Source organism: Pseudophryne corroboree, chromosome 1, assembly GCF_028390025.1.
Source record: "Pseudophryne corroboree isolate aPseCor3 chromosome 1, aPseCor3.hap2, whole genome shotgun sequence".
NCBI classification, from domain to species: Eukaryota; Metazoa; Chordata; class Amphibia; order Anura; family Myobatrachidae; genus Pseudophryne; species Pseudophryne corroboree.
Window position 1 is genome coordinate 408,706,140 of NC_086444.1, and position 11,817 is coordinate 408,717,956.

The 11,817-nt window shown below is 42.2% G+C and overlaps 1 protein-coding gene across 3 annotated transcripts in view; it reads left to right on the forward strand.

Annotated features, from left to right (window-relative positions):
• The window catches only part of TMEM119 (transmembrane protein 119), a 98,487-nt gene extending 86,880 nt beyond the window's left edge, over positions 1-11,607 (forward strand). Inside the window, exons 1-2 of one of the 3 annotated variants that reach the window (XM_063913273.1) lie at positions 4,383-4,467; positions 6,680-11,607. In XM_063913273.1, coding sequence (XP_063769343.1) covers positions 6,700-7,572 — 873 coding nt within the window. In that variant the 5' untranslated portion in view covers positions 4,383-4,467; positions 6,680-6,699 and the 3' untranslated portion in view covers positions 7,573-11,607. The other 2 variants (XM_063913274.1, XM_063913275.1) reach the window with 2 other exon arrangements.
• The last annotated feature ends 210 nt before the right edge of the window (positions 11,608-11,817 follow it).

Sequence of the window (11,817 nt, forward strand, 5' to 3'; positions counted from 1 at the left end):
GAAGGGGTCCGGAGCCACCGCAGGTGGTGGAGGGTGGGTGTGGGGGTGCGGCAGATGGGGCCCGGACGTACTGCAAGTGGGGGAGGGGTGGGTAATGCTTCTCCTCCTGGAAGAAGCTAAGCTGTTGTCCTCCCTTTGGCAGTGGCTCTCCCAGAGACTCGCACAGCAGCTGTGACAGTGCTTTGCAGTGCAGTGGATGTGCAGCATAGCACTCTCACCTTTTACATTGATTCAGCGAGTCAGTTCTACCAGCCAGTCACTATTGTTAGTGTCGGTGTCCCAACGTGTCGCATTACAGGGAAGAAGATGCACTCAATAAACTACAGCTCCCAGCAAGCCTTAGCGCCGGAATGCTCCGGCGCTAATGGCTGCTGGGAGCTGTAGTTTATTTAATGCGTCTACTTCCCTGTAATGTGACGTGTTGGGACACCAGCGCTAACAATATTGACTGGCTGGTTGAACTGACTCGCTGAATCAATGTAAAAGGTGAGAGTGCTTTGCTGCACATCCACTGCACAGCACTGTCACCTTTTACATTGATTCATCGTCCAGACATTACCCTCTGCAATATCACCCACTCTGTTACATTAGCCATCTCGGGGCTTCCAGACCAGCAGGCCAGGTGCTGTGTTACGGAGTCAGGGCCTCTTGGGATCTGGGCACGGCTGTGGTGGGGAGGCACTTCTGTGACTTCACATGCAGAGGAGGCTGCGGGGCTCAGAGAGTATGCGGCACAGGGAGGGCTATGAAAGCCTTCCACTGCGCCGCTTACATACACATCTATGCCGGTGGCCACAGCAGCTATTGTTCCACCTGCACCGCGGCTAGGGAGTGGAGATTGTTGATGCCGGACTGGCAGCAGGACATAGGACGCTGCAGTAAAAGGATTCTCCCCCCTATCTACAGCGCAGAGACTTGCTGCAGATGCAGTGCCATACCCGCCAGCTGTACTTTTTTGGCAGGTACAGTACCTTTTTTTTATGGTCTGTACTGATTTTTGGCTCTCCAAACTTCCATTGAAAGTATAGGAAAAGGGGCGTGGCCAAGCCACATTACCCGTGGCCCCGCCTCCTTTTAGAATTTGTACCGATTTTTGGTTGTAAACTGCTGGAGGGTATGTTGCTGCAGATGCAGTGGGCCTATTTTGGGGTGTGGACCTGGAGCTGCAGCTCCATCAGCCCCATTGTGACTCCTGCTCTGGGAACACACATCAGCCAAAGGGCATAGCCTCCCATTCAGGGGTTAAAGTGAGGGGGAACAAGGTGGAACTGAGTTCCATCACCTGTAATGGTAGGGGGAATTAGTTCCACCACCACCATTGCCCTGCACAGTAATTCCAACTGAAAAACCTGCCCCATCACCTACATCAGTAGATTATGCAGGTGGCGCTAGTGTTACTGATGAGCTGCAGCCACCTCCTCCTTCCTCTGGTCCTGGTGGCTCCATGGTCCTCCTCCATCTACAGCCCACCCCTCCTAGTACTCTCACATGTGGTGTCTGTTGGACAGCATTCATCCCCTCCTCAGGTCCCAGTGGCTTTCTTATCCGGCAAGGTGTGTGTGATATTGTGCTGTCACCACTGCTGAAGTGAAGAGGAACAGGCTCTGTACATCTTGAAGACAAGATGAGAGGTGGCTGGAGGGACAAGAGTGGTGGGGAAGCTGCTGAAGGGATACAGGGCATGGAGCTGCTGGAGTGACACAGGCAGTGAGCTGCTGGAGTGACAGAACTATAGCTATGCATAAGGGGCATTACTGTGGGCATTATGTGTAAAGGACACTACTATTGAGAGCATTATGTGTAAGGGGCACTACTACTGTGGGAATTGTGTATAAGGGGCATTACTGTGGGCATTGCATATAAGGCGCACTACTGTGTGGCATAACGTGCATATGGATAAAGGGCACTACTGAGTGTGCAGTTCAATATGGATAAAGGGCACTACTGAGTGACATAACCTGAATAAGGGGCATTACTATGTGGTGTACTATAAATCAGGGGCACTACATGCGGTGTAATTTGAACTGGGGGTACTATAATGTGATCATGCTGCTTCTTTGAGAGATCGATGTCCTTTATATATTATAAGAATTACTACACTAATTAATAGTTTGCCGGGAGGTGCTGAAAACACTAGCACTGGCCCTGGCTTCACTTAATGTGAGGGGAGTGTGTGTGAGAGGGGGGGATGGGTAGATGGCATGGAAAATGAGTTCCACCACCTCTTCAGGACCACTTTAAGCTCTGCTCCCATTTGATTTAACCTGTGTGGGAGGGCGTTTCTCACCCCATCAGCTGTGGACTGGGTGTGATAGACCTGCTGCTTACCCAGTGAGAGCTCCTAGCTACACCCAGCGTAAGCCACACAGTCACAGAGTGACAGATCTGGGCTTTTATAGAGGAGATATTTGGAACAAAGGACCTAAGTCAGTAAGGGATCCATGCAAAAGGACGCGATCGCTCTAGGATTCAAAGCAACGGCCATCAAAGGGGGGGGGGGGTGTTGACAGCTTTTTGTGTACAGACCGTTTTCAGGGCGGCTGCCTGACGTCACATGCAGCTGCTGCGAAGCAAAAGATGCCAGCAGAGTGCCTGCATACGTAGCCTGGTTGCGTATGCAGGTGGGCTTCCACAAACCTGCGATTTTTGGCAAAGCGATCATAATTCCATCGTTGGACGGCATTAAACATGCTGGGCGGCCATGCCCTGTGTTAGGCGGCCCCCAGCATGCGATCGCAAGCAGTTGCAGTTTTGCTAATTTAGCAAAACTGCAACTGATACTGGATCTGGCCCAAAGGATCTTATTCAGCTTCAGTTGCAGTTTTGCCATTTTAGCAAAACTGCAATTGCATACGATTGCATGCTGGGGGCCGCCCAACACAGGGTAATGCCGCCCAGCATGCTAAGTGCTACCCAGCACCGCGATCACAATCTAATTGCGATCACATGGCAATTAAATCACAGAAACTAGGTTTGACCCCTGCCTGCACAGCCTTGGCTGCAAAGGCAGGTGCACCGCCACCATATTTCCTGTTGCCCAGCTGTGATGTCATGTGGCTGCCCAGAAAATGGTCTGGACCCACCCACATTTTCATCACCACATCCCTGCAATGCTGCTTTGCCGCCGCCAACCGTCCCATGAAAGCCTCTGCCAGTCAATCAGGCAGAGGCATTTGCATCACTGTGATGCAATTGCATTTGACGGAACACGCACGTGCAAAACCAGCACTGCTCTTGTGTAGTGGCCATTAAGTCGGGACAATGCAATCGCATCGCAGTAGCAATGCATACTGAATAAGGTCCAAATTCTCCACACACTAAATAATTTTATTTATCTTCTAAAAAGCTATGGGTTTTTAAGGTACTGTACTGCAACTTACACAAAGATAAACTCTAGAACAGCTTGTCTTGGTTCAAGAGAAATGCTGTATGTGCACTTTCCCCAGGCTTAGAAGAGAGAGCCAGCCAAATATTTTCCATGGAAAACCTGCTTTCAGCTTGTAGAGAAAGGGCTATGAAATGACATGGTAGGGTGTGCAGAAACAGATCTATAATCGCTGACTAGGCCACTTTATTTATATTTAGCAACCTGTTGCTAGCATTGTACAGATTGGCTGGATACACACATGGTGGCAAATGGTGACTATGAATTTCAGCCATTATACCAGCTCACAAGTCCAAAGTTTAGCAATGAAGTTTTGAGCAGTAAACCATTTGAAAATGCCACATGTGACGCACAGATGGTAAGTACTCTTTCTATAAAGTATTAAGTATCTTCAAAAGGTTTTTCAAATGCTTTCGTACAGCTGACTTATTTCCTTTTAAATGTGCCATTACATAGTTGGTAAAACTGTGTACATGTGCTGTAAATTGTATTCTATATAAAATGATTTCAATTATACCAATATAATCTCCTGTTTGTCTTCCCTGCTCTTAGTGTATGCATCCTATATAATTTTGCTCTAAGCTAGTAATTTATCCAATTGCTAAGTTAAGACAAAAGGAATGGCTATGTATTAAAGATGTTTTCATCTGCACAATGCACAAAAAGGCCTTATTGTGTTTTTACATTTATCGTACATCTAATACTATATATATATATATATATATATATATATATATACTGTATATATATATATATATATATAGCAGTATATAGGACCGTTGATATAGGGTATGGTTAATGGAGGTCAGTAGTGGATACAAAGAGACTCTACTAGAACTCTGTACAAAATGAAGACATAAATGTTTTGTGTGTTCCCCCTCCTTCATGATAGTGATGGGGTTAAACTTCCCCACCTCAGGATACAGAATGATGCGTAGAAAAGGCAGGAGGGATTTTTATAAGGGCTGAGCTTGCCCCCCCTCTTTCTTTCTCTTAATGAAAACAGTGTGCATTAGGCAGAGTTGGGAGACTGACTATCTTAGCAGCAGAGACTGCAGGAAATTGCAAGGCTGGGACATACAGTAAGTTATCAAACTCTCTGCTCTGACTCCAAGACTATAACAAATCACACGGATATAGGGGAAGGGATATGTATGTATACATTTAACTAAGTGTGTTTTATGTATGCGTCTTAAGACACAGCTGGCTTGTAGCTTCCAGGCATTTTTTTTTTCTTATGATCTGGAATTCAAAAGCATTTGGTAAGTAAACTATTATTCTGCTGTGCAACTAAAGCAACTTTTATATCCTTAGATGCAAAAATAAAAAATCTCCTATACCCATGTGCATATGTATAGGTATTTATGTGATATTTATCTCAATCTTTATTTTTGTCTGTGTTAGAAAAACATATCAAACTTTTTACGTTTAGTTACATATACATAAATAGATCTTAATTTTATTATATCTGATGTTTATCAGTGAAATTTGTACTTTGTGAGGAACTGTTAAGAGCGGGAGAAAATTACAGACACCTCATATATATTCATTGTTTTCTTAATGTATGCATTTATTTGTAGGTGTTATAAGAAGTTCTATAATGATTTCTAAAAAACCCTAGAAAAAGCGATTGATTCTACAAAAATTCAAGAGATTACTAAACTAATTATTGTATATTATTTAGTGATAGTTACAGAAAGCTGAATTTCAGACTAGAACAGTGAACCTACACAAAAAATAAATAAAAAGTTAGTCCCACCTCCCCTATATTACTGTTTCCTCCAGATGTGGGACAGTTTCTCCTTCCTAACCTGTGAGCCTAGGATCTGGATTCTCTAGGGACTCTATATAACAAAGAGGCAGACAGAGCCCAGATGTGGTAGGCACAGAACATTTCTGCAGGGGGCAGGGCTACATTCTCTGCTTCAAGTTTGCAACGGCAGGAGCTGGGATTCGCTACTTAAATGCACTTCATTCCTCATCCGGACTATTTTTCCTCACTATTGTAAATTCTTTGGACCATACATAAATTATTGCAAAATACCACTCAATGTACATTCATTCATAACAGTAAATTATGTAGTTATGTACCAGTCCTCCTTTTTACTGTATCGTTTTTTTTAATGCTGTATTATCAATAGTTAAAATTGTATTATTTTATCTAAGACAAATTCATTCTGCTAGTCTTCATTGCTCAGTCCAGTCTGCAGTATAGAATTTCACAATAATCCTGCTTGAACCCTTTCATTCCAGGGGTGCATAGACTACCATCCATTCCTATGGGCTGTTATGTAGTAAATAGCTGTGCTCCTTTTTAAGTTGAGTATATTCAATACATATGGAAACTTTAAGAAGTCATTTCTACATTTGGCATACTTACAAAATTAAATTAACCCTTTAGCACCTGAACAGTTCAGATGCTGGATGATATGACGCATTCTTATTTTACAGTCTATTAATCTGTTTCTCCTTAATGCGTACATCAAAACTGTAGATATAGATACGTGTCAAGGCGACACTACTCTTAGAAGAACACATTTTAATAGAAAATTTCTACTGAACATGATTACTTTTAATCTGTTTTGAACACATTGTAGACATATTTTAGAGAACTGGTTTTGCAAATAAATGCAACACTTAATTATTATTATTATTATTATTATTATTATTACATTTTTTTTATAGGGCGCCACAAGTGTTTCGCAGCGCCGTACAAAGGACAGTACAGGGAGACAAAACTTAGCATTACAGTAAATAAATTACAAAAATAGAGTACAGGTAACAAAGAGCACCACAATTCTCAAAACATAATACAGCTTAGATGTAAGTAGTGAGGGAGTAATCATTGTACTACTTGGGGCTGGCGGCCATAGATAGAGATGAGCCTTTACCAGTAGGAGAGAAAGCAGGTAAAGATGGTCGATGAGTAGGAGAGAGCGGTGAGTGAAATGTGTCGAGAAGAGGGCTTTGACAACAAGAGGAAAGAGGGCCCTGCTCTGAAGAGCTAACAATCTAGTGGGGAGGGGCGACAGACAGATGACATGAGGTGCAGAGGAAGCCTGATGGCAGTATGCAAGCAAAGCAGAGATGTTCAAGGCATGCGGCAGGGGGATGGAGGAGTGTGACTCCCTTACATTTTAATAATGAAAAAAAGCATACATTTTGTTTATATTTACAAGGGAAATAGATTGTATGTATTTGCAAAGTAGTTATATGATGTTTTCAATGGAAATCTTGTTGCATCTTCTATAATTGATGTTTATAACAATCAATGATCTTCTTTTTTTTTAACAGAAGCAAACTAGAGAAGAAGAATGGGATACCTCGTGACCTTATGTATTCTGCTATTCTTCACTTGCCCCATGTGCCTAGCTCGATACACCACTCCTGAGTTTGAGAATGGAAGCGGAGATGAAGAAGGCACAAGTTTAACGTCCCCTACTCAGGGCCATGAGCTTGTTGGGCTTACAACAGAGAACACTGTAAAAGTGAATGGCACAGCCACCTCGTTTAACCTTTTGGAGAGTATAACTCAGTTTTTAAAAGAGTATATGTTACTTATAATTGTGGTGGGTTCACTGGTCATTCTGCTGATATTTATAGTATGTACAGCAGTGATTATGAGTCACAGACACAAAGCATCTGCCTACTACCCTTCCTCCTTCTCACAGAAAGAGTATGTGAACCATGATGACAAATGTGGAGGGCCAAGGTCCTTTAATGAGATTCCAGAAAAAGCACAAGATGTAAAGGCAGAAGAGGTTGTGGACTCGACTAAGCAGCTTCAAGCTGATATCCTCAATGCTGCACAAAACCTTAAATCACCTACCAAAGGGGCTAGCTTCAAAGAAGACCAAAAGATCCCAGAGGAACCAAAAGAGACCAGTGAACCATCTGAGAAAGAAAATACGGAAGAGGCTACCACTGATAAAACCCAAGAGAGTATTAAAATCCAAGAGAAATCTCCCTGTGAAAAAGTGGAGGAGACTCCCAGTGAGCCACCAGGGGAATGTAAACCTGCAGGCGATTCTCAGGAGGTTCCTGCTGAAGCAGATGTTCTAACAACTGAGGAGCAACGTGGTGGAAATGTGGAAGAGGCGAATCCTGTGTCCCCTAACTGTGAAACAGAAAACAGTCCTTGTGCGGGTCAAGAAGCACAGCAGGCCTCAGAAATATGCGGGGTTTAATACAGTATGACAGTATTATTAAAAAAGACATGCAAACTCAACCTAAATTAAAGGGTTATATATGTAGCTGCAGTAATTATTTTTATGCAGTTGACCAAGACAGCAAACAGAAAACAGGTGTCATTTTCATGAGCAATCAAGAGATTTTGGGAACTGCAGCATTCAAGCACAGCAGCAAAACAATAACTAGAAGGCATGATAACTGTATTTTTTAAAAACATTTGTTAATTTCTATAACAAAAACAAAAACCAAAGAGATCCAGTTTCTACATCGGAGACACTATACTTTCTTTATGGACTCATAGAAGGTACAATAATGAAATCAGACATTGTAATGTCACATAAAGTAGTGATGATAATTCTAGTTCAGTATGTGTTTGTTATTACTTAAGACTAGACCTCCAGCCAAGTTTTGAAAGATCCACAAAATTTGTAGTTACTGATTATTTTAGTAAAGCCCTCCAGGCCCAGAAGTGGGTAGGAGGTGAGGGGGCATGGTATCATCCAACCCCTACACCGCCCACTTGACTGGCGATGTAGGCTGATCCAGTATGCTGGTATACTCTCTGTTGGGTCTGCGATTGCTCCCAAAAATTCGGGACCTCCTGGACCTTCTGGTAGAGTTAACAGCTATAACACAAATGTGGGTAAATTACATTACCAAAAGTCACAGTTTTACAAAGGGTGCCAACCTTTATTCCAGCCACAAGGTTCTCTCTGTTCTCTAGGTTAGGAATCAAGTATGCACTGTCCACCACTTGATTTAATAAAAGCTCATTACTGACAGATGCTGTTCATTTGATACAGATTCACATTGAGCAACTTGGGAAAATAAGTAACAAAAGGGAAGTATTGCATTAAGTGTCAGATATTTTACTTGTAATAATTTCCAAAGATGACATTGCTTTTCAGTGAGAATAAGCTTAAGAATGCAAACCGCTTCCCACTGAAATGGATGTACAATTACATGTGTGCCTCAGACAAATCATAAAACTCAACTTTGTGCTTCTTTACAACAAAAGGACATGTCTCCATCATGGCATGGCCATCACCCTTTTCAGTTAATTTATATATCAGCATCTTCTATGCTGCGTATTGGTATGGTGCTTTTGCTATGTATCAGATTCAAAGCATATTCTATTTGTTCCATAGGAGCACACCATTCCACTCAGTGCTTACCTGAATTCATTCCTCACCTGTTTTTGGAATAAGGCATTCTCCGATGCACATAATCTATTACACGGAGAGATCATAAATGAGTGATAAAGATAAACAATCCTTCATATAGAGATTCTCATATTTTAGGTACTATGAAATCTGACTCCACATCCATATAATAATAATGTATTACTTTATTGGACCCATATGCTGGGTTATTTCAGTCTCCACCCCATCCCATCCTCCACTCTATCAGGTACCGTCCCCTCTCTGCTATTCTGACTCCTGTCACTCCGTCCTGACTGACCCTCCCCTCCTTCATTGCTATGTCTCATCTCTCCCCCGTTGTTCAGCTCTGACCCCCAATCAACCCCACTTCCCGCTGTCATCCCCCCACCTCCCATCCCCCGGCTCCAATACTTACCTTGTTCCTGGTGGCTGGTCCTCCTCTTCAAGTTCTGTCCCATCTCACTCTAAGTGGGAATATTTAGGATGCGCACCCAGGCTTCCACTGCATGTGCACTGAGGAGACAGGACAATCCTTCTACAATTATTATGTAGATTATATTCCATTCAACCCATGGTTGCTGAACTAGATATGTTAATAAACCAATATAGTCATGTTAATATTCAAGATAGTCATAATTAATATTAAATATTTTATAATTTTATAGTGGTCAAAAGTTAGTTATATATTTAGTTAGCAATAGTGAACTAATGATTACTGAGTATATACGACCACAGGGCCTGATTCAGATATGTACGCAAACATGATGTTTTTGCAGTTAAGGGTTATTGCTGGTCGTTGTATGTATCTAAGGGGGTCTATTTACTAAGCCTTGTATGGAGATAATGTGAACAGGGATAAAGTACCAGCCAATCAGCTCCTGTCATTTTTCAAACACAGGGGCAGACGTATTAACCTGGAGAAGGCATAAGGAAGTGATAAACCAGTGATAAATGCAAGGTGATAAACGCACAAGCCAATCAGCTCCCATATGTAAATTAACAGTTAGGAGCTGATTGGCTGGTCCATTATCACCTTGCACTAAACACTGCTTTATCACTGGTTTATCACTTCCTTATGCCTTCTCCAGGTTAATACATCTACCCCACAGTCTGTAACATGGCAGTTAGGAGCTGGTTGGCTGTTTCTTATCTCCGTCCACTGTCTCTATCCAAGGCTTAGTAAATAGACCCCTTCGTCACACTGTGCACGTGCTGTGATGATCTTGCAATGGTAGTCGCAGAGTCTGGGACCATTTATGGCAGGGATCTGGGAGTGGTGGCAATAACGCAGGCATGTCATGTTTTTGGGGGGTATCTCAGCCTGTGACTGCAATTCCATATGCAGTAACAGTGTCTCTGGTATCTCACTTCCTGCAGCCATGCTTCCCAACCGTAGGAATACTCAGAAACCTTATTTGTGGGTACCCAACCGCTTGTACGCATACAGCCGCCATTGGGCGTGTCACTACAATTTCAAGTGGCTGTGGCATTGGCATATGTTTGCATAGTATTTGTGCACACATTTGCAGCAGTGGTAGCATTATCATACATCTCTGTATCAAGCCCACTGTTCAGCTCTAGTGACCTGGGAGGTAATTCAGACCTGATCGCTGGGCAGCGATTTTTGCGAAGTGTGCGAACGCATGTGTAGCAGAGCTGCACAAACTGATTTTTTGCAGTCTCTGCGCAGCCCAGGACTTACTCAGCCGCTGCGATCACATTAGCCTGTTCGGAACCAGATTTGACATCTTTGCGTTTTTCCAAACACTCCCTGAAAACAGTCAGTTTACACCCACAAATGCCCTCTTCCTGTCAATCTCCTTGTGAACGCTGGCGCAAATGGTCCTTCGCACAAACCCGTCGCTGACCGGCGATCCGCTTTGCAGCCATCTGTCGCGCCTGTGCATTGCGGTGCATACGCATGCGCAGTTTGGATCTCATCGCTCACTGTGCGAAAACGCACAGCAGTGATCAGGTCTGAATTACCCCCCTAGTTAAAAAGAAAAATAGACATAAATGTATATTTCATTTTCTAGATATACATTTAAATGTATCAATAAATAGTTAGTGATATATATTGCTACACAGTACACAATATATTTTATATATGCAGACAAACATTTAAAGCGTTGTATACTGGAAACTAGGCATAATTAAACTTCCCCATGATCCATCAGTGTATTTTGGAGATATTGGGGGCGATTCAATTGTTTGCTTTGCTTGGGCATGAATACCATGGATGCCCAATTATTTCTGCTCGCCGTCTCCTCTTTGGGTGGGCAGAAATGTGGAAAAAGTTGGGCTTTTTGCACATGTATTATGTGGCTAAACCCTGTCAATTTGGGTGTGACAATTGCATAACGCCAAGTGATGGGTGAAATGGCACGTCAGAATGTGTTAAAGCAATTGAATCTCCCCCAATTACTCTTTATATTGCGAGTGAGTAATCACTCTGATTATGGAAAGGTTATAACTGAACTTGTTAAATGTTTTTCTGTACTGTAATATAGTAATATCTTTCATTGTAGGCATTATTTTTATTGTATTGATTCATACGTGTTACTTGTTGAACCTCTTTGAATGAAAAACAGGTCATTAACTTATTAACTTCTCCTCTTCTATATAATTATAAAATACTGCTGCGTGTAATTAGCCACTGATGTGAAGCCATGGGGTTAATTGTGCAGTGTTTCTAAAATAGTATCTCTAATTTGGAGTCCCTGAAAGAGTTTGCTTAGTATGGAATGACTGAAAACTTTTGATATATGATTCCAAACATGTATTTAGCTAGAAACAACTGTATACACAATGAGGATAAACTTGAGTTGTTTGAGCAGATCAACAATGCAAAATAAACCTTTTAATATATGATCTGTTTTATTTGTGAACGAGCAAGGTGGCAGTGCATTTTCTGTTGTAAGTCAGTTTTAGTTTCCATCCACCTGTGCATGCTAGGAGCATTGTACTTCTCAATAGTCACGTCACTAGGTCTTCATTGATTTATTTATTATTATTTATTAACAGTTTATTAGATAGTGAAGCATATTCCATTTCATTTTACAATTGGAACAACAGTAA